Source organism: Ambystoma mexicanum, chromosome 11 (genome assembly GCF_040938575.1).
Source record: "Ambystoma mexicanum isolate Mex_15411 chromosome 11, UKY_AmexF1_1, whole genome shotgun sequence".
Classification (NCBI taxonomy): domain Eukaryota; kingdom Metazoa; phylum Chordata; class Amphibia; order Caudata; family Ambystomatidae; genus Ambystoma; species Ambystoma mexicanum.
In genome coordinates this window covers 552,981,537-553,005,032 of record NC_090934.1, presented here as the reverse complement: position 1 = coordinate 553,005,032, position 23,496 = coordinate 552,981,537, and the positions used below count along the sequence as shown (strand labels likewise).

General features: G+C 43.2%; 1 protein-coding gene across 2 annotated transcripts in view; it reads left to right on the top strand.

Annotated features, from left to right (window-relative positions):
* Window positions 1-23,496, top strand: part of LOC138503557 (catalase-like) — an 833,069-nt gene that overhangs the window by 491,242 nt on the left and 318,331 nt on the right. For both annotated transcript variants that reach the window (XM_069623378.1, XM_069623377.1), the window contains exon 9: window positions 12,720-12,858. In XM_069623378.1, the coding sequence (XP_069479479.1) occupies window positions 12,720-12,858 (139 nt within the window). The remainder of the gene's footprint in view (window positions 1-12,719; window positions 12,859-23,496) is intronic.

The window sequence follows — 23,496 nt, the reverse complement described above, 5'->3', positions numbered from 1 at the left end:
GGATCTCACTGTTGAGGGTTGCAAGCCCTTTCACAGAAGCACTGACAAAGAGTTGATGAAAAAAGATGGAGACTCAAACTATGAAGTCCTTGGTTGTCTTGATGAAAATCTTTCAGAAACCTTTTCAGTTGTATTTACAGAAACTGGCTGAGGACCTAGATCTGTTTTCCTTGATCAAAGAAACAAACAGCCCAGCCAATCCCCAAGCATGCCAAGAAAAAGCAGGGGATCTTCCCTCTGGTGTTCTTCCACCAGCCTCCCTCATCCTCTTCAAACCATGAGAAAAAACAGTAACTTGTGCTTCTAGATCCATTAATCTTCTTTATTCCAGGCTGTTCTCTGTCCCGAAAAAGAATTAGAAGGGCGTGAGAATGGTTTTGGACCTCTTCCTCTCTCTTTTGCTACCTTTTGAAAAATTCAAGATGACCACACCTGCCCAGATTCGGGCAGCCATGTTTCAGTGGGTTTAGTTTTGTTCAGCTTACCCACTGAAGCCATTGTCATCAGCAGCTGGGCATGTCGCAAGGCAGCTGCATTTGTGCACTTGTGCTGAGACGCTAGGCATTGTTTGCTTGTCGGCTCCTGAACCGCTCATGAGCCACTCCCGAGAGAGGGAGGGTGATTCCCTACAGCTGGTTGTAAGCAGTGCAGCGCAGGAACAGCGGCACTACAAAGCGGCAAGTAGTAGAGGCAAAAGGCACAGAAGGACAGTTAAGAGGCACAGCGCCACTTAAGAGAGCGGTTTGGTTATTTCTTTGCTATTTTTTATTTTTATATTCCCAGAATGAGCCTGTGAGGGAGTAACTGTGGGCTTTGCCTTTGAGCTCCTCCAGCAGGATATTGGTAAGCTCTACAGTGCTTGTTTGTAATCGAGCCCCTGGCATAGTGGCAAAATCCAGAGAGGGAGTGGCTGTGGGCTACGCCTTTGAGCTCCCCGCAACAGGACTCTAGCAAAATTACTCTTGTCACTCCGAACTTGGAATTAATATGGGCATTGGTTGAAACAGCTATCTTACACACATGGCCCGTTGGTGAGCAAGTACAGTCTGAGGGCATCCTGAAGAAAATTCACAGGGATACAGAGGTTTTTTGCTAGGGCATGTATTGCCTGTCTATTGCATTCTTGGAACAGTTACCTTTTTTTTTAACTTTATTTATACATTTAATATTACACATTGACAACAAAATGTAATACAATAACACAATGTTCAAAGAATACTTATGCAATTCCATCATATTAACTTTATCCATAAAGAACAATCAAGAATTGAAATTAAAATGAGAGAGAAAGGAAGAAAAGAAGAAAAAAATAAAATAAAAAAGTAAAATAAAATAAAAAATAAATAAAAAAATAAAAAAATTATTATTGTTAAACCTCTCCTAGACTACAATAGATAACTAAGCATAGAGATCATTAAATGCTCCCCAAATCCTCTCATATTTGTCAAGTTGCTCCTTTGCTTTAAAGGACACCCTCTCTCTCCTGGATAGCAGGCACAAACCTTGCAACCAATCCTCAGTATTCGGAGAAGCATCACTTTTCCAAAATATAAGCTCAAAGCAACTGAGATTTGTCACTATAATTCTTTGAAGGAGCTTTTTGGTTCATTGTTTTTGCCGTTGAATGCTGCTATACATGCACCGCCGGCGATTTTCCTTCTTTGTAAGTCTGTACCTTTATCTGCATCTACCTTGTATAAGCTTATTACACCTTCTGCGTCCCAGGTGGTTCCACAATGTGGAAGGGCAAATTGGGACTGTGATTTGAATAATTCATTATCAGATTCTGAATGGAATCGTGTGTGTGCGGGTCCTGTTACGTATAAGGTGGATTTGGATTTGAGGTATACACAACAAAGAATTAATCACTACCTATACTGGTCACCGTTGAGAATGAAATCTTGCAAGTTGAGTGCTTTAAACACCTGTTGGAACTGTAATAGAGAGGTGGGTAGCACGCTCCATATGTTGTGGTTATGTCGAAAAATACAGATATTTTGGGATAGTGTTTTCCAGAGGATGGAATTAGTCTTGGGCTTACCTATACCTAGAGAGCCTCTCCTTGGTGTGCTAGGTTTGATTTCATTGGGTATTGGATTGTCTAACAGCAAAATGTTCTGGTTATATAGAGCCCTTCTCCTGGCTAAAAAACAAATTTTAAAATTTTGGAACAGTACCTTACAATATTTATTTGAGCTGTATTGCGAACCTATGAAAGTATTTGTTTTGTGCAAGCCTGTTACCAGAACAGAAAACTTATTGGGGTGGGTTTTTTCTGTACGGTATGCTAACATCTTTGCTAATGTTTGGTGGATTCCTACCAATATTTGAATTAGTCTTTTCGTTGGCACTCTAACATGCCTCGTAAACTATGCTCTCATAAATAATGTGGCATGAAAGAAGCTGTAGTATGACTTCTGACTCTGCTTTGCCAACTACTGGCTCATGTACACAAAAGAATCTTACAAAAAAATCTAAAGACTTGAAAGTTGTATCCGAAAGTAAGAGCTACGATAAGGAGCCACCAAAAATAAAAGACTTACTTGGTTTCTAATGCTCTCGAAATTAACATTGATGTAGCTTATTCTAACACTGGTTTTATTGTAACCTCTATTAGCCCAGCTAATTCTATGGTGGACAACCCACTACTTAACATGGTTTATGAACAAAAGCGTCAATCCTTGAGTGGTTCAGTAGAAGTGAAGAGAACGTGCTGTGGGCTTGTTGGGAATAATAATATTATTGGTAGTATTTTACCTGCTTCTATGGATCGGTCAAGTGCCAATGTTATTGGCTCTAATTTATCTGCCTCTCCGGACCTGACATGATATGTAGACGCATCCATTTAATCACAGGGAGATAGTACTCGGTTTGAAAGTACACGCTTAACTGATATATCTGAACATCTATCTACGCATTATGAGAAGGAGGACTATACATGTAATGTTATAAAGTTAGACAACATTGCTGCTACAATGGAAGCAGTTTTTGGACTATGCTCCTCAATTATGAAGGAGCGTCAGGACCTTAACTCAATTGTGGCTAAAATTGTTGGTCCAATCTTGGAAAACAGTAAGAGACATGACTATGAGGATCTTACTAAGAGTCAAGTGACTGATGACTATGAGGAATTGGATAAGCGTTAAGTGGTTGATGATTATGTACCGTTTGGTGATCTCTGTGTTGTCATTAGTGATAATGTCAACGAGGAAATTGAAGATCCCCTGGTGACTAATGAATTTGTGCCTAATAGTAAATTGGAGGATGATGGGGTATCTTGGTGAATGAATGTGCACAGAATAACAGTGTAAAAGAAGATAGTGTCCATATTGATACGTATGACATTCTGATGAGTGAAGTTTATAACTTAAGTAAGAGAACATGTTGGAAACATAATAAGAAAATAAATGCTGAAAACAAAGTTTAAAAAGTCAAGGAGACCACAGCTAAGCTGCATAAAAAGAATAGTGTATCCCTGACCAAAACCAACACTGAGGATATTATTTGTATTAATGTGGGTGATAGGTAGGAGGAGTCCACTGTTAGGAACATTTCTGCTGAAAAATCAATGGTAGAGGATAAGGTGGTAGGACCGATGGATAGATGGATTCAAGATTAACATGTTACTACAGGAAAAAACAGTCGAGGGGCATTGATTGGCCTAGAACCAAAATATGTGAGTTCATAATTTCTGCCACCTGCCACTATAGTGAACACCGCTAGGGATAAGATGGTAGAAGTTGTTGGAAAAAAAAAGAAACTGCTGCTGAGGTCGGAGATAATGGGGGTCACTATACATATAATACTCATCTGAACTGTGAAGTGAAGAATGACAGGAATGAATGTATATTGGGCAAATCAGTAAAACTTGTGGAAACCATGCCAGCGGCCGAGAGTCCTTTTCTCAACAGGAAAAGGGTCCTGGAACTGCTTAATCTTGTGCCTCAATTGAACATGATTACCCCAAGCGATATTGAGCTTATGGGTCTGCCAGATCTCTACAAGTAAAAAAAGTGGGCTATTGTTCAGTTTGTATCACCCATTGTAGTGGAAATGGTTAGGCACCACATGGCTTTATTCCAGAGATGGGGTTTTGAGATGATATTTTGTAAAATATTTATTAATGTGGTCATGAGTAACCCTTAACAGACAATGCCTAATTGTGGCCCCTGGCGCGCCGAGAAATTACAGCGTAATACTCAGTGAAAGTTATTGGCTAGGGACACCTTCACACTAATGTCTTGGAATACTAGAGGCTAGCGCTCCTTCCTTAGTCTGGAGGGGAGTGGTGAACTCTCTAATTGTGAAATATTTGCATTGCATTAAACTTGGTTCAGTGGTAGCATGTTATTAGATGGTTTTACGATTATTACTAGTCCCGCCGTCCACACTGGAGTAGGACGTCCGAAAGGAGGACTGTGTAAAGGGGTCAAGAACGTGCTTGGCTCAGAGTATAGAAAACATAGCAAATCGCACTATTTACTTAGTGGTATTATCTCTGGCCTGGCCATTATCAGAGAGTTGCTTCTTATTAATGTGTATTCTCCTCCTTGGGAGGCACGTGTAGAAGCCATTCTAAAGTTAGTGGAGCATTTTATGGAGGGTTGGATTGAGGAATCTCCTAAATCACATATGATGATGGTGGGAGATTTTAATTCTTACTGTCAGTTGGCATCCACTATAATGGAAGAATGGAGGGAAGCTTGTGATACCCTCATATCATCTTGCCCTTCTGATTCGGCTAAAAATTATAATAACAAGATCCAATTAAAAAACAGCATGAGATGGCTTGAAACTCTGGGAAATCTGGGCCTGAGGTATTTGAATCCCATTGCATGCTATTAAGGATATCTCACATATGTACCGATCTTAGTAACCATAAGATGTGGAAAACAACCTTTTGTGGTAAGGAGAAACAGGTGCAAAAATTAAAGCATATGAATATTCATCTGAATGCAGGTGGCAATAGAGTAATGTGGACGGATCAAAACATTGATAGATTCGAAAGATTATTCCTGCGGTTATATATGGAAGCTCTTGATTTGGTAAATATGAAAATTACTGATATATGTGAGATATTTGAGACGATACTTATGGCTCTTTCTAAGCATCAGATTAAACAACACACTGGGGTAAAACATGATAAACACTATGATAGTACAATCTATGTAAAGAAAACAGTCTTGGGGAAAAAAATGAATATGATAAAGCAAGCCTATCTCATGAGTGATGTGGAGAAAAAGAGAGCAGTATCCACCCTTCGTACTAGGTACAAGAATTGTCATTCTTGTGACATTAATAAGGCTAATTGGAGAATGATTTTTAAAATCTTGAAAACTAATGTTTTAAGCTCTTTTGGTACCTTTAGAGACAGTATTTAGCAGAGGACAATTATAATGAAGTTCATGGTATCCGTGTTGAAGATTGGGTTGGGTAGGTTTGCGGTTATTACTATGCAGAAAATAGTGCATGTTTACCTGTTCCAGTTGCTCTCTCAGGTAATTTAAGGCCTCTACCTTATGATTTGGATGATATTATGAGGGTGATAATGGGACTTAAAGCATGAAAAGCTCCTTGCCCACACGGCTATCTAATGTAGTAACTAAACGTAACCCGCTGAAGTGGGCAGAATTGCTATTTAGATTGTTCTCTCTTGTTTGGGAAAGTGGTGAAATACCAGAGAGTTGGAAAGAATCAATACTAATTCCCATTTTTAAAAAAGGGTCACGTTCATCTCCCTCCAATTACGGATTACTGGCTATGTCGGACACTTGCTGTAAGATCTTTAGTTCATTGTTTCTGAAAACTATTAATGTACGGATTAAGGAGAACAACATAATTCCTCTGACACTCTGCGCAGTCCAGAAAGAAGTTTATATTTGTGCTTCATTGATTACAGTGGGTCGCTTCACTGTGTTAATCGTGAAAGATTGTGGGCTAAACTACAGTGATGGGCTGTTTGCCCTCTGATTTTCCATTTTGTTAGAGCTATGTACACCGATACCTCGGTTACTATTTGTATTGACGGGGAAGATCTCTTACAGCTCCTATTAACATAAATAAAGGTTTATAGCAGGATTGTGTGATCAACTCTGTTTTGTATAACTTGTATGTGGCTGATAAGAACTCCTGCCTGTTGGGTATCAATAACCTCCCCCCATAAATTGGGTGAGGTGGGAGTTAGTTGGTTATCCTACGCGGATGATAGTCATTATTGATTAAAACTCCCATTTGCCTCCAAAGACTGCTGGATGCTTTGGGAAAATGCGCTGCAAAATAATGGCCTCGTCATCAGTATTAAAAAGACTAAGGTGATGTTGATTGGCTCACAAGCAAGGAAAAAAGAAAACCATACTCATGGAGTATTTACAATGGATACTTGGAGGTGGTGAATACCTACCCGTTCCTGGGGATGCCTATAGCTAGCTGCCCCTCTATACAATTGTATGATGATATGCTATCTGGTAACATGGTTAACAAGTGGAATATAATTGGGAGATATCTAGAGAAAGGGAGTGGACAATCTATTGACGGTTTCCTTCAAATCTACAAACATAGCATTATCCTTGGTGCTCTTTATGCGTTAGAGATACTAGAAGAAAGGTATGTTGCGTGGTTAAATAATCTTGAAGGGAGGTTATGGACACCCGTTCTTAACCTCCCGAGTGCATTACCGATAGAAGCTATTAGGTGCGAGTTGGGAATAGCTTCTCTCTCTCTACATTGAGGAAAATATGATGCACCAAGTTATATAATAACATAATACGATCCAATACTCAAGAAAGTCTTCTTGGCATTATGGCTAATGCCACTCGGTCAGGCCATGATAATACTCTGGTGATCCAATTGCAACTGACTGTGAACACTTTCCTTCTGAATATGAATTTAAATGTTTCAATAGATAGTAATGATGGCCTCTTTTTTAATATGTAAATGAAGAAGAAAGCCACCAAATGGGATATGATTAGATCTTTGGAATATTTAAGTGCAAAGAAAAGATAGGCAATTAATAATAAGTAATGTTTTAATATATGTAAACCATGTGAATATTTATGGAAATATGGATTTTAAAAGATTTGTATTGCTTCTTCGTTTTAACATTTTACCATGGAATCAGTATACGGGTGGATGGAAATCTATTCTGTATGATAGTAGGAAATGGTGTTACTGTGAACAAGAAGTTGAAACAACAAGACACCTGCTTAATATGTGCCCTAAATTGAGTAACTATTATTATATTGTGTCCATGTACGCAGATGACACGCTGTTATATCTACAAAACCCTGAAGAGAACCTCCAACATGTGTTGGAGGTGCTAGACAATTCGAACATATTAACTGGGATAGGAATAAACTAGAATAAATCATGCCTATTCCCACTAGCAAAGTTAGCTGTAAATAGAGAAACAGAGTTGCTGGTACTACCCCTGTTGTGGAGCAGGACCTCCTTCAGAAACCTAGGGCTGAACCTACACCATGATTCCAAGCAAGAACATGAACACAACACAATAAAAGCAAGAGACGGATGGATCAAGTCAATGCAATTCTGGGGTAAGTTGCCCTTGTCTGTTCTGGGTAGAGCGGCCCTACTTAAAATGGTAGCACTACTGAGGATGATGCATTGCTTTGGGAATATCTCATATAATATACCAAAGAAATTTGTTTTAGAGCTAGTTAAGGAATTGCAGGCATCTACAGACATACCCTTAGGCCAATTCTTACTACATGGAGCCATATTAAGCACAATAAAGGGAAGGTGGCCAACTGCTGCAGAGGACATTATAGAGTGCGAAGAAATAGAAACTATAATAAACCTATCTGAGGGAGGGCACGCCATATCAAGACTATACAAGGTACTGATAGAGCGCAACTCGAGGGAAGAATTGAAGTGCAGGGCAGAATGGGAGAAAGAATTGGGGAAGTCCTTTGAAGATAAGGATGCCAATTATAGTCTTGTATCATAAGAAAGTCTCCAGGAATGCTAGGCTACAGCTGCTTCAATTATACAAAAAACAAAGAGCATACCGAGCGCCAGAAGCAATAGCCAAGTTCAAAGGTGCAACCAAACAGATGTGTCCCAAATGTAAGAAAGAAAACACAGGTATGAGACACATGTTTTGGGAATGCAACATCATACAGGAATTCTGGAGGCACATCGCAAACAAAGTGACCCCAGGGGGCATAAACTTAGACATTCAATCCCCGGAGGTTGCATACTAGGGCTTTTCAAGAGAGGCACTAAACAGAAAGCAATGGGAAAGATCAAAGACCTAATATAAGTGCTGGCCAAACGCAGCAAAGCCATGCAGTGGAAGGCGGACAAAGGTCTGAGTGTTAACAGATGGTGGGACGACTTGAGGAAATGGACAACAGCGGAAACGGGGGTGTGGGAGAAGGCGCTAGGGGAGCAAAAACAAGAACCTCGAGCAGATATTCTGCAATGGATTGCCCTCACTCTAACATTGTTCAGTCAGGACAAGGGCACATGTGCGAACTAGATGGTACAAGATAAGGCCGGGGTGAATGTGTACAGGAAGAAAACTGAAGGCTGGAAAACTATACAGAGGCAATTGTGGTTGGAGCGAGGAACGTTGGAAGTCATGTAAGGTTGGTAGATGATTCAAAATATATTGCGCTGCACTGTAACCTGTATAATGTTTTTTTTAAAGTTAATAAAGATATTTTTTTTTAACTAAAAACTAAACTCAGTGGCAGCTTTTGTTTATTCAAGGGGCGCCTTTTGTTGATTCCAGCGACACCTTTAGTTGATTGCAGGAATGCCTTTTGTTGATTCCAGGGGTGTCATTTGTTGATTCCAGGGTTCCATTTGTTGATTCCAGGGGTGGCGTTTGTTGATTCCAGGTACGCCTTTTGATGATTCCAGGGACGCCTTTTGTTGATTCGAGGGACTCCTTTTATTGATTCCAAGGGCGCCTTTTTTGATTCAAAGGACGTCTTTTGTTGATTCCAGGGGCGGCTTTTGTTGATTCTAGGGATGCCTTCTGTTGATTACAGGGACACCTTCTTTTGATTCCAGGGGAAACTTGTTATTGAAGCCATCTTGTTCCTATATTCCCTTCCTTAGTTTTAAGTATTAAAAAATACTAGGACCCCGGAAAGTGTCTTGGATCAAATTCTTTGTTTTAGGAAAATGAGTGTGTCATCTAAATAAACCAGTGTTTGCACCCTTAAGTGTCTGTTTACATGCCTTTGATCCCACTCAGCCTTGTGACGGATATTACTTAGAACTTGGAAAATTCTAATCAATTACTGCTCTACTATGGGGAGTTAATAAAGGTGTTCCCTTTTTCAAAGAGTCCGTTGTTAGGTGAATTGTTTCCTTTATTCGGCTATGTTATCAAAAGGCAAGATGGGAAACATCTACTGAAATATTCATGTGAAATCGTCCACTTTCAGAAATATGCAAGGCAACCCTCTGGAAATCTGTCTGTATGTTTGCCATTCATTACTGCCTAGACTCATATGCTACAACAAATTAACTAGTGTGGCGGGCCTCCCTGAGGAATCTGTTTGACTAGCCCGAGTTTTCCTAAAGAGGCTTACAGATCCTCTTGGTATATGCCATAGTCTCTACATACAGTATAAGAAACTTGTTTTCTTCATTTTCTTTGCTTAGTCTCCTGATACCTCCCCCTCCTGAGCGGGGAGCTTTGTATTCTGTGCATTGTTTATAAATATCAGTGAAGATCCCAGAATGAAGAAGGAATAGTTATTTATAAATCCAAAATCATGAATGAGTGTGGGAGTCCTGAAGTCGAGGGGTGTGCACATCTGTCATTACTTGGATGACTGGCTGGTGAGAGGATTATCTGAAGAAGCCTTCAGGATGCTGCAGGTACTCCTCGAACTCTTTGACCTCTGGTCTACCATCAATCTTCCAAAATCTGATATTTCTCCAGCCAAGAGCTTGACCTTTATTGGTTTTAAGATGGACCACAATGTCAGCTGTAGTTTTTCCTATTCAGGCGACAATTGTGGACATTCAGGCTGCAGTCTAATTTCCTCAGCAGGCAGAGCACCTTCCTTTGATGGTGCCAGAGGCTGCTGGGACTTCTGATCTCGTACATTTTATTGTGCCCATCGCCAGACTATGAAGTGGCAAATTCTGCTACACTTAGCACAGCATTATTCTCACGTGACCGGCAATCAGAGGCCACAGTTTTCATCCCTCCTCACCTGAGAATGGATCTCTGTTGGTGGCAGCAGTAGCACAATCTGTTAGGGGGAGACCACTAGAAAACTTCCTCACTCTTTGGTGACTACCACTGGCAAGCTTTGAGGGCTGCCCTGTAGGAGAACTTGGGTCATGATTTGTGATCAGGGAAGGCTCATTTGCTTCAGATAAATATCTTGGAGCTCAAAACTGTTTTCAGAGCAATCCGAACATTCCATCCACTGACCCAGGACAGGGTGGTTTTGATCTGGACAGACAGCACAACCTCTCTTTTATGTGAACAATCAGGGGTTGGAGGGGGTACTACATCCCCGCAGTTTTGTCTGTCGTCTACCAATTAATATGTGGGAGTGAGCCATAGAACACAACAGCTTTGTTAGTTGCTCACCTCCCAGGAGATCTAAACACAGAAGTAGACAGGATGAGCAGAGCCAATGTGGGGAACCATGAGTGGGAACTCAATCCACCCAGAGGTCAGGAGGCATTCACCTTCTGGGGCTTTCTAGAGTGGACTTGATTGCCATGAAGAAATTCCAAATGCTCCCTGTTTGCCTCCTGGGTGGGCCTAGGTCTAGGGTGTCTATGGGATGCTTTTCAAATAGTGTGAAGCAACAGGAGGTTGTATGCATTTCCATCCAACCCTGTACTGCAGAAGATGATCAGCAAGTTCAAGACATTGCACCACTGTTCCGTGCTATTAGTGGTTCATTACCGGCCAATGAGGGTTTGGATCAAAGACCACCTTACCTAGTCAAAGAGGGACAGATTTTCTTTCATTCAGGTCAGGTCCTTCTGTTCCTGCATGAAGAGCGTGTTCCCCATCCTTGCCCTCGATCGTTAGCCTTTGCAGCCTGGTTCATCTAGCCCAGAGCAGCGTTCAGATTGATACATGCAGGACTTATTTGGCAGCAATTGAAGCATACTGATATTTAGAAGATTTGATCTTCTCTTCAGCAAACCTGGTAGTCATGAGAAATATGGAGTGGTTTTGCTTAAGCTTTTTCCACCGGTTTGGAGGCCCCACCCAGTCTGGAATCTCAATGTGGTTCTGTCCACATAAGCTCACAAACCGTTCAAACCCATTTCTTCAGTGCACATCAAGTTAATGATGTGGAAGAAAGTGCTTCCTGTTGCTCTCACCTCAGACAGGAGGTCCGCCAAATACAGGATTTTCATCTTCCAAACCTTTAACTGTGTTGCACAAAAACAAGATTGTGCTAATCAGGCACCTCTCGTTCCTTCCAAAGATTATCTCATCTTTTCACAATTATCAGGGAATTTCCTTCCCTACCTTCGTCCATCGCCATTTTCGAGCGTCTTCCACTCTCTGGATGTCAGAAGAGCATTTTAATTTTATTTGACACGGACCAAGGTTTTTCGAAAATCGAAAGCTCTTTGTCACGTTTGGTGGTTCCTTCCTAGGTCAGTGATGCTTAAAAACCTCTGTTGCCCAGTGGATGGTAGCAGCAATTCTTAAAACTTACTAGACACAGAATAAAACTCATCCCTGTTGCTTGCCCGCTCCTGCATTGAGGGATAAGACCACAGACGTTGCAGTCCAGGTGCATGTTTCTTTCAACATGATTAGCAGACCAGCTACATGGTCTACTCTGCAGTCATGACACTAGCTCTCGATCTGATGCAGCTTTTGGCCAGAAACTAGTGAGAAATCTTTTCTGCTAGATCAGTTTGATTTCTTCCTCCCGTAGGAATTATGCATTATGAAATCGCCATTACAATTTGGAGAAAAGAGGACAAGGTACGGGTAGTGTAGCTCAGTGGCAACACGCTCGTCTTGGAAACAAGACGACACAGAGCAATACAGGTTAGAATCCCGGGTCGTGCTTAGAAACCTCTTCAGTATTAAGCATGTTATAAATAACCAATTATATATATTATCTAAGACGTAGGAGTAAGAATCATGTACTCACTATAGAGACAACTGTACACCTAGTGGATAGTCCCTTTTCCCCCCTGCAGCCCTCCCTCCAGACCCCATAGATGAGTTGGCTTAGTGCGTCAGAGCCGATGAGGGAGGGTGGTGTCAGAGGGTAGTGCTTGCGCAGCAGAGCCACGCCCCCTGGCTGCACCTATGCATGCCTTCACAATCTAAAGGGAAAAGCACTCTCGGAGCGCAGATGGCTCCTGTCCTGTCCCCATACAGAATAAACGAAAGGAGACTTTGAACTAGGAGTACAATAATCACTATGGTGAGTAACGTTTTCTTTCTCAAACTTTGCCCAGTTTGCCAGACAAAATGGTTTGTCTTACACGTTTAGTCTGCATAATTCTAAGCAGTACATATTTTGTTATAACATGTAATTGTGAGCATCAAAGGTTCCTAGATCTTTGACGTTTGCCAAATGATTGGGTGAGTGCCTGTTGAGCATTTTTAAAAAAAACACTTCATTCAGGGGCAACATTTGCTGTGGTTCCAGTGTTGGGTTGCCATTTAAAATATGGAATGGATCATAATACAAACCTGTTTGTAATACATATGGGTGCAATCTGCGGTATTTTTTCAGGGTCGTCTTTTCTCATATCCGGATACTCACAGACATCGACTGGGGCCCAATTATCTGCAACTTCCAGTGAACCGGGCCGTCAATGCCCATGTGGCCAACTATCAGAGAGATGGACCTATGTGCATGTTTGACAACCAAGGTAATGGAAAGCCCTCATTGTAACCCGATGACAATTTAACTTCTCTTTACCCTCTGCACTAATGAGGCAAAGACTGATCCATGGAGGTCCACCTCCTGGGTCATTCAACTCTGAACATCCTAGATGGACTGCTAGCAACAAACAGGATCCATAACTGCTAAGCACACGTAGCAGTTTCCCATGGTTAATCTTACTGAGATTTATCTTTTTGTTCTACAGCTGTTACTTCCGTTCTGCACCCTTTGCGGGCATCAAGGCGATTAAAACCCATAGGAAATTACTTGAAAATATTTAACTGTGAATTCATCAAAAACACTTTCCTGGCCCTTTGTCAATCGTTCATTTCAAGGTTGTAAGAGTTTGCATCATCTGACCACTGCATTCAATGTTTTCTAATGTTCCATGTAGCATTATGTTCAACAGAAGTAGCACCAAGTAACTGACCACTAAAGCATTGACACATGTCCCGTGATGAATCAGCACGTAGAGCTAAGAAATTATTATACAGGAACCCACAGGATTTGTGTAAATCTGGGATTAGTGACCCCCTGTCACTGTCTGTCCTACTTTGTTCTAAGAGTTCTGTTAAACTGAAGGGAAAGAAATTGGATGAAAATAGGAAACCAAAACTCAGGAATGCAATCTTAGAATATTTAAACAGTGTATTCCACCCGCTTGACAGATTATTAGTAATACTGATGAAATATGATGCCTGTGTTTGTCATTTCAGGCAAGCTAACACCCAAGTCTCAAGTGATAAACCTCTAGTCAGTTTTCCTAATGGGATTCCCAGATTACCACCGTTTTATCCAAATTTGGCACCGTTGACTTTCACCAAAAACGCATACACCAGCACTTTCCATACTCTACCTCTTCTTCATTGTAGCAACTGGTTAAATAGGTAAACTAATGTTAAGAGCTAAGCCAGTCCTGAATTGTGGGCATTGTTCAGGTGAGGTGGCTAATGGAAAAAGTGCACCAAAATTACTAGTGGAAAATTGCCCTTGTTATCTGTTAATCTAATTCAGTTTATTTACCTAATTCGCAGCATTTATTTTTCACTAATCTATATATGACATGTCTCATTCCTTGTCTTCTGTTTCTGATGTTTTTTTTAACTATGTAATATAATCTGTAACTCGCATTCTATTGGTTCATTCACAATATGCAATAGCAAAGTGAACGGAAAGTGTGACTAGCAGTTTAAAAATCAGATAACTCCACAGATTTAGGCTTATGTGGCTGTGTTGGAGCTGTGAGGTGTCACCCACCCCAAAGGGACGTACACCACCCTCTGTTACCAGGATAAGTGTTGCACCCTTGGGGCCAGGAAGCTGCATCTTTGCTTTCCGCAAGAAAGCAGTAAAGAACAGATCATGTCATTCTAGTAACGCAGTTGTCGGGCTGGATTCTACGTTATAATATGTGGTTAGTTTGGTGGAGTCTGTTTGAGCGTTGCATTTTTGGCTTTAATAGGGGATGTATTGCAGCCACAAAAAGGGAGTGCCTGTCCCTCTTTTGCGAGGAGCATACCTGATAGTGCTTGTTAAAATACGTATTCCATCCTCAAGTTGTATACAGTAGGGGAATTGGCAGTGGAGTACTTTTGCTGAAAATGTTTGGGGTGGCGGACATGACATCTAAATGAAAGGAGCCAAATGAGTGGGACAAAATAGTGTGCCACAAAAGTTGGGTGTGGAAGGGGCAAAAACCCTTGCCCCCCATTCTCTAAAATGACGCCCATAGCAATTGGTAAGGAACCATTGCAGGGAGGCTAGGGCGATTCTGGGAATACAAGTCCCCAAATGATATTCATTGGATGTTGGCCTGGAAATAGATTGGAGAACTTGTGGATAAATGGCATAAAAGTGAAAAGTGACAGACTATTCCTTCTGGTAGACAGGACCACAAGGCCATGAGCAGGAGAGGGAGTTTGAGTGTGGTGATGGAGCACCTTGGCGTGCCTAGAATTAGTATCCAGGGCTGCAAGACACGTAGATAAGGGCGTTTTCTATAGGTAGGCCTGGAGCAGGGAAATACTGCTTCGGGGTTGATATTTGAAAGTGTTTGTTAGCGCATGTACCAGCATGCACATTGTGAGTCATGGCCTCCATGAATGCTCAGGATGCTGCCCTTGACATACTCTGCCAATTTGACTTGAGCCAGAGCACAGGAGCCTCAAGTGATGGTAGAGTTCAGGACTCCATGGTGACGTGATTCTTATCACCTCAGTAGGAGCTGTGGTAGGAATAGACTTAGAGATAAGCATATACCTGTCACTTTGCATCGGAAGAGAGAGCAGGCAATTTACCCCAGCAGTGGGTAGCTACTCCTAGTCCTACGTCTCGTCCCCTTTCCTCCATACTTTTTGGATATTTTGTCCATTGGGATGGGACCGGAGCATTTTTGAAGCATCAACAATAATATTTTGTCCTTCTTTTACCCCTGCCTTCCTGAGCTCTGCCCTGCGCATCACCCTTCAGTCCTTCTCACTGCGCGGTCAGGCTCGGACACACTTGCATCGTAGGGGAATTTCATTTTTTGTTCCCTTGTCCTTCCTCTTCCTGCTCTGGTTCCACAGTCTTCCTTCCTCCGTCTATGCCGGAGTGTCTGTGATTTGTGTCCTGTGCTTCGTGCGAACGTTGTTTAGCGAGAACGGATACCCATTCTCTCTGTCTGGAGTGCTTGGGCCCAGAACATCGGTGAGATTCTTGCTTCGAGTGCTCCTCCTCTCCATCCGGGCACTCCAGCGTAGGCTTGCCAGGTAGGTGGTGTTCCAACGGCTTTGTCCTCCACATTTAACCCTCTAACCCTAATGATATAGTCGACCTGTACAATAACACCATCAACTCGGCGATTGACGCCATTGCGCCGCTGAAACTCACTAAATCTAAACCTACTGCCCATCTTAACACCTGGTTCACTCCCATGCTAAAAGCCCTACGCAAAGAGAAACGACACGCAGAAGCCTGCTGGATAAAAAAAACCTTCTCCCCACAACAAAAACCTTCTCACTGCCCTTACTAACAGCTACAAAAAACAAATCATTCAGGCAAAAAAAGAGACCTTTAATGACAGAATCAATAAAGCAAACTCGAATACCAGGGAAATCTTCTCATTTTTGAGAGAATTAAAATCCCCAATTGCACCCATAGACTCCTGTACCAAAGACAAAGCCTGGTGCACTAACATTCAAAAAGCCCTATGCAACAAAATCACAATGTTATAAGACAAAACATTAGCCAAAAAATCTGCCCTCCACAACATTGCCCTCTCCATGCAAGAAACCATCCTCCAGGAACTTGCCGCCAACCAAACTAAACCCCCTAACCAATTTAGCTTTAGAGCCATTTCTATTGTGGAAACTAAGAACATCATCATGTCCTTGAAACCGTACCGATGCCTTGGTGACATCTGTCCACATTATTTATTAACTCTTCATTTAAATCATGCTCTGTGCCAACCAACCTTAAAGATGCTTGGATATTACCTCTCTTAAAAAAAGTAAACCTGGACCCCAATGTCCCAACGAACTACAGGCCCATAACAACTGTCCCATTCCTCCTTAAAATCTTAGATAAAGCTGCATATCTTCAGATCCAATCTTATCTGGAGATCAACAATCTACTAGGGACAAGACAATCATGATTTAGACCAAGACATGAAACCGAAACGGCTCTCCTTGATCTTAAAAACCAACTACAGAGGAGACATCTCTATTCTCTTACTCCTAGACCTATCAGCTGCCTTCGATCTGGTACTCTGTAATCACCTCAAATCGGCAGCCAACTTCTCTACAACTTCTCTACAAAAGCCATGGCATGGATAAATTCATTCCTAGACCAGAGAACCATAAGAGTCTTCTCTCCTTCATCAGCAGCGGATCCAGTCCACATCACCTGTGGAGTCCCTCAAGGGTCATGTGTTTCACCCACGTTGTACAATATTTTTACAAAGCCTCTCTTTGATATATTGGACAAACTACGGGTCTCATATACCAACTACGCCGATGATACCCAGATTCTTATCCCAATCCAGGGTGACTGTGAAAAGGACACCAGACTCATAAACAAAATTTACCAAATCATTCAAACCTGGATGGCCACAAACATGGCCTATGTCTTAACGATGACAAGACTGAGCTCTTAATCATCGGGTCCACCAATAAACTACCCCAGCTGACAATTCCATCATGATCGATGTCATCAAAATCAAGGTAGCCAAGGAAGTCAAAACCTTAGGATTCTACCTAGACTCAGCTCTCACCCTCGACAAGCAAGTAAATGCTACAGCCTCAGCAACCAGTTACACCTGCAAACTTATCCACGCCTGCAAACCATACCTTTCCACAGATAGCTGTACCACCATAGCGCGAGCCCTCAACCTCTCTAAATTAGACTACTGTAATGCACTGTACCTAGGCACCAGTAAACATAACATCAACAAACTCCAAACCCTGCAGAACAATGCCCTTAGAACAGCCCTAGGAATTCCCAAAGGGCAACACATATCTGCCCATAGAAGAGCCGTCAACTGGCTGGCCATCAATGACCGTATCAAATTTAAAACTCTGAACATTACACATAATTGCCTGAACAACAAAGCACCTGCATACCTTACATAAAAAATTCACAAAACACACTTTTGAACGACCCATCAGAAAGGCCCTCTCAAACAGCATCAAAATCCCCAACTTTAATATGAAAAGAACTGGTGGGTCCAGCTTCCCAGTTCTAGCAGCTCATCTCTGGAACTTCATCCCAGATGCACTCAGAGCCACCCCCTCCTTCCATGTGTTCAAAGCTAACGTCAAACTCTGGCTTAACACCAACGACTGCTAAATGCCCCAACTGCACCAAATACGCTGTACATTTATTGTAAATACGTGTCATGATCTCTGCTTCCAAAAGATCAGGACTTGCCCAACTCCCTTGGAAGCAGACCCATAACCCCGGTTCCGAGTGCCAGCCAGTCCCAATTGGGACCTTTTGGACCCTGTCCTGGCGCCAGTGGCACCAGGCTCATAAAGATGCCCAGTCCCAGCGCTGGAAGCGCTGGGCTCATAATGCTTGGGTGGATTTACCTGCAGCAGACCATGCTGCTTACTTACCTGCCAGTTGAGCCCCTGATCCTCTTCTGTTTGGGACTACTTTTCCTGTTGGGTGGGGCAGGAGCCACTCCCTAGGTTCAGAACACTGGAACTCTTCTGGAAAGCAGGAACTCTTTTTTTACCTAGGCGAGGCTGTGGAAGGAGACACCTAAGCACTACAGGAGGCTATTTAAACCACACCCGATGGATGAATCTTGCTTTGCGTTATTCTGCATTCTCTGCAGCAGAACGCTCATCGTGTCTTCAGCTTCTGATCCTGGGCCTAAGGGAACAAAGGCTTATCATCCTGGAATCCCGTCTTCAGCAGCACCTGTAAAGACAAAGAAAGAACAGGTTAGCACTACGGTCTTCAGTGGCAGCGCATCTCTTACCTGGTCCATCGGCTGTCACCAACACCTCGCGCTGCATTCCGGCATCTGAAAGACAAAGGCTTACCTACTCTTCGCATGCTCCGGAGGTCTTCCCACTGCATTCCGGCATCCGAAAGACAAAGGCTTACCTACTCTTCGCATGCTCCGGAGGTCTTCGCACTGCATTCCGGCATCTGAAAGACAAAAGCTTACCAGCTCTTCGCACGCTCCGGAGGCCTTCGGCGCTGCATCCCGCATCTGAAAGACAAAAGAAGGTGCGTTTAAGACATTGGGCAACTTTATTACTCACGTGCCATTACTCCTTCCCACGCTGAATCCAGTGGGTATTCCAGCACCCTTCAGCTTCTCTAAAGCTCCGAACTTGTACCTGCAAGATAAAAGGGACAGTTAGTGCGCATCGTGAAGCAGGCTACAAGCGCTTACTTACGTGCTTCCAGGCGCTTCTATTCCTCACGCGGGTTAGATCCTCAATTCTCTACAGCCCGCCATCCACCATCGCCGGAACCCTGCAAAACAAGAGATATCATTACAAAAGACTTTTAAGACATTTGAAGTGCCCAGAACTTACCGTTTGTGCAGTAACGACGGACAGCAGTCCTCTGAGGTCAAGAGGCCTGCACCCTTATCCAGTGAAGAAACTGGTTACGGCACCCTGCCCCAAGGCAGATGGAGAGCTCGGCGTTCACTTACCTAAGGTGAGGGCGTTAACCTTTGGGGTTCTACAGGAGAAGAGAAAGGGAAGAGGAGAGAGGCACCCAATAACCCCAGTTCATTAATCCCATATTTTCTATCTGCAGACATCTTACTCTTCGAGTCAGACATACAGTGCACAGAGGTCCAGCCCAAAGAGCCAACCGTGTGTTACACATCACCTTTGAAGATACGGCATTCACCCAGTCAAGACCGGCGCCTCTGCGGGAATCAGGTGAGCGTTACAGAACGCAAAGCCTTCTGCAAAACTCCCACCCAGGCGCTATGGAAACCTCGGATACCGACCAGCTAGCCCAGTTACTTGGGGAACTAAGAGCAGAAGTGCATGCAGCCCGTCAGGAAATGAATGCTCTAAGAAGGGAACTGATTATTTCCAAGGAGCGAACAGACGATCTCGCTAGACAATTGCTACAGTCAAAGCCGGACAAACTCCGTTACCCGCATCAGGGGCAAATCTTCCTTCAACATCCTCTACGAACCCAGTGCAGATCAACCTACCTGGGAATGTACCTCTGGCTCCGCCCGAACGATTTTCTGGTGACCCAAAGAGGTTTGCAGTATTTATTAATCAGTGCCGGTTGCACTTCTTATGCCGGCCAGCAGCCTTTCCAACTGATCAAGCTAAGGTAGCTTTCGTGCTTTCGTACCTTAGTGGCAATGCGGCAGACTGGTCGATCCCTTTAGTTAATCAAGATGATCCTGTTCTCCATGATTTTCAAGCTTTTCAGCTCAGTATGGAAAAACTGTTTGCAAGACATTCACAGGGGCAGGCCTTGGACAATGAGCTCCTTTCATTGCGACAGGGTAATCAAGACCTTTGGCTTATATTGCGTCTTTCAACAGACTGATAGTGGAAACTCGATGGCCTGAGGACAAAAGGATTACGCTGTTTTATAGAGGTTTACGTGGAGAGCTCAAAGAAGTGTTAGCCCAAGTAGTGAATCCCCCGCAAGACTGTTCGGACTATATTGACTTAGTCGTTCAAATTGACCACAGACTGCAGAACAGGAAGGCCGATCGTTCCAAGTTTGATGCTCGAGTATTTTCCAAATCACCAACTCCTACCAAAGGAGTAGACACTGGGGAACCCATGCAAATAGGGGGCCTGAAAGGACCACTAACACAAAAGGAGCGGGAAAGGAGAAAACAGCTGCAATTATGCCTCTATTGCGGAAACTCGGGGCACTTTCTTCGAGACTGTCCGGTGAAACCAGCCAAGAAGGCAGTAGGAGCTGCAGTTACCAGGGTCACAAACTCTGAGCAGGGAAACGACCTCGCCCGACAAGAATAGAGGTCCTCTTGCCGAGCGTTAAAACCAGTTCCGTGACCTCGCATTTCGTGATACCTATGGTCCTCATTAGCCCTGAACATCCGGATCGATTACATGCGATTGAAGCTTACGTCGACAGTGGTGCCATCGGCAATTATGTGGATCATGAAATGGTTTTGAGGATGAATCTGACTCTTTGTCCAAAGGCTGTAAAGGACGTCATTACTACGGTGGATGGTACGGAGATAGCCTCCGGACCAGTAACGCATACCACCCAAGAAGTGACGCTAATAAGTCAAGATGGACACCATGAGAAGATCGTGTTCGATGTGATCAAGGCCCATCAGTTCCAGATTATTCTAGGAATTCCTTGGTTAGAAAAGCACAATCCTCAGATCGATTGGCGAGCAAGAACGGTTCAGTTTCCAGAATGTGTCTCTACTTGTCACCTTCGACCTGGTGTTGCACTGGCAGCAATTTCCTCGGAGGCTCCCCAGTTACCTCCTAAATACCTAGAATTCCAAGATGTTTTCCAGAAGGATCAGGCTAACTCTCTACCTCCTCATAGGTCTTATGACTGCCAGATAGACCTGATACCTGGATCTACTCCTCCTTGTAGTAGAATTTATGCCCTCATCGAGCCTGAGAATCTTCACCTCCGACAATACCTGGATCAATACCTAGCGAATGGGTTTATTCGTCCTTCCAAGTCCCCTGCTTCCTCAGCTTTGTTCTTCGTTCCAAAAAAAGAAGGGGACCTTAGAACTTGTATAGATTATCGCGCCCTGAACCAGATCACCGTTAAGAATAGATATCCGTTACCTTTGATCCCTGAACTCCTGGACCAAGTCAGAAAAGCATGCATATATACAAAGCTGGATCTTAGGCGAGCCTACCACTTGGTACGAGTAAAAGAGGGCGATGAATGGAAGACGGCCTTCCGCACCAAGTATGGGCTATTTGAATATCAGGTCATGCCCTTCGGACTTTGCAATGCCCCGACCGCCTTTCAATATTTTATGAACGATGTCCTCAGAGAGCTCATAGATGTGTGTGTTGTTGTTTACATTGACGACATCCTCGTTTATTCTTCATCGGAAACTGAACATCGGAAACACGTGAAAATGGTCCTCGAGAGATTGCGTCAACACAAACTTTTCGCTAAGTTGGAAAAATGTGTTTTCAACGTGACTGAAGTTGAATTCTTGGGATTCAAATTATCACCTAGCGGAGTGCGTATGGATTCAAAGAAGGTCGATGCAATTCTCAAGTGGCCATCGCCATCCTCCGTAAAAGGTGTTCAAAGCATGTTAGGCTTCGCTAACTTTTACCGCAGGTTTATCCCTGAATTCTCTCGAATAGTCCAGCCCATCACCGCCTTGTTAAAGAAAAACAAACGTTTTGAATGGTCTACCGAGGCGGAACAAGCTTTCCAGAATTTGAAGACTAGATTTATCTCTGCACCGATCTTAAAACATCCTCGCCCAGAACTCCCCTACATCGTTGAAACTGATGCTTCGAGCCTTGCCATGGGGGCAGTTCTATCACAAAAGGACCCAGTAACCAATCAGTTGCATCCCGTGGCATTTTGGTCCCGCAAATTCTCGCCTCCTGAAATCAATTACACTATTACTGATAAGGAACTTCTAGCTATCAAGTCCGCCTTTAAGGCTTGGCGGCATTATCTTCTGGGGGCCCGACACACCGTTACTGTGATTACAGATCACCGAAACCTGCAATATTTGAAAACCGCAAAAGCTCAATCCTCTAGGCAACTCCGTTGGGCACTATTCTTTGCCGAGTTTGACTTCATAATTACCTATCAACCTGGTACAAAAAACGGTAAAGCTGATGCCCTTTCTCGGATGGGAGTGGAAGAACATTTGATCAATCCTAAACCTGTACCTATCATTCCCAAACAAAGAATTCTGGGTGTAATCGCCACACAATCCATAGAGGAAGTTAAGGATAAAGCCAGGCTACTGGTAACTCCAGCAGACATACAGAATTGGCATCTGCAGGGAAAGGACTATACGGTGAAGGACAACCTATTATATTTCCAAGAACGGTTATACCTGCCCAGCACAGATTTACAGAAAAAGGTAATCTCTTGTTATCACGATTCTTTAATGGAAGGACATCCCGGTATGGCCAAAACCTCGGAAAAGATCAAGCGCTACTTCTGGTGGCCGTCTTGGAAAAAAGATATCAGAGACTTTATAATGTCCTGTGGAGTATGCGCCCAAAACAAGAGTCAAAAGGAAAAACCAGCCGGCCTCTTACGCCCTATTGACATCCCACCTCGCCCTTGGCATACGCTTTCTATGGACTTCATCCCCGATCTACCTCCATGCTCCGGATACAATACGATCCTAGTAATCGTGGACCTATTCTCCAAGATGGCGCATTTCATTCCACTCAAAGGCTTACCAACAGCAGCAACTCTGGCCCGAGAATTTCTCGAAAACATCGTCCGACTGCATGGTTTTCCTTCAGTTCTAATTTCGGATCGAGGGAGTCAATTTATTTCTCATTTTTGGCGAAGTTGCTGTCGGTCGGCTCAAATTGATGTAGACTTTCGACCAGCCACCACCCTCAAACCGACGGACAAACCGAGAGGACCAATCAAACTCTGGAACAGTATTTGCGCTGCATGCTACAACAAACTGAAAAAACTTGGAAAGATATCCTTTGGATAGCCGAATATGCTTACAATAATTCTGTCCACTCGGGAACTGGGAAGACCCCGTTTTTTCTTTTATACGGTAGTCACCCTCGAACCTCGGAGTTGGATCCACTCCAAGATCTTGGAACACCAGCAGTAGACCACTGCATTCTATAATCACCCAAGCCTTTAAGGAAGCCGTTTCTCACCTTCAAAGGGCTAAAGAACAATACAAGAAAGGAGCAGACCAACATCGGAAGGAAGCCCCCCAGTATCAAGTAGGAGATCAAGTCTGGTTATCCACCAAATATCTACCTCTAAAAGGACCACGCACATTCAACCCAAGATACCTTGGTCCCTATTCCATCACTACCATAGTAAATCCAGTAGCGGTCAAGTTGGACTTGCCCCCTCACATGAAGATACATCCGGTCTTCCACGTCTCTCTATTAAAACCCGTGCAACCTCAAACCCGACTAACTAAATCTCCAAAACCTATTCTAGTTGACGG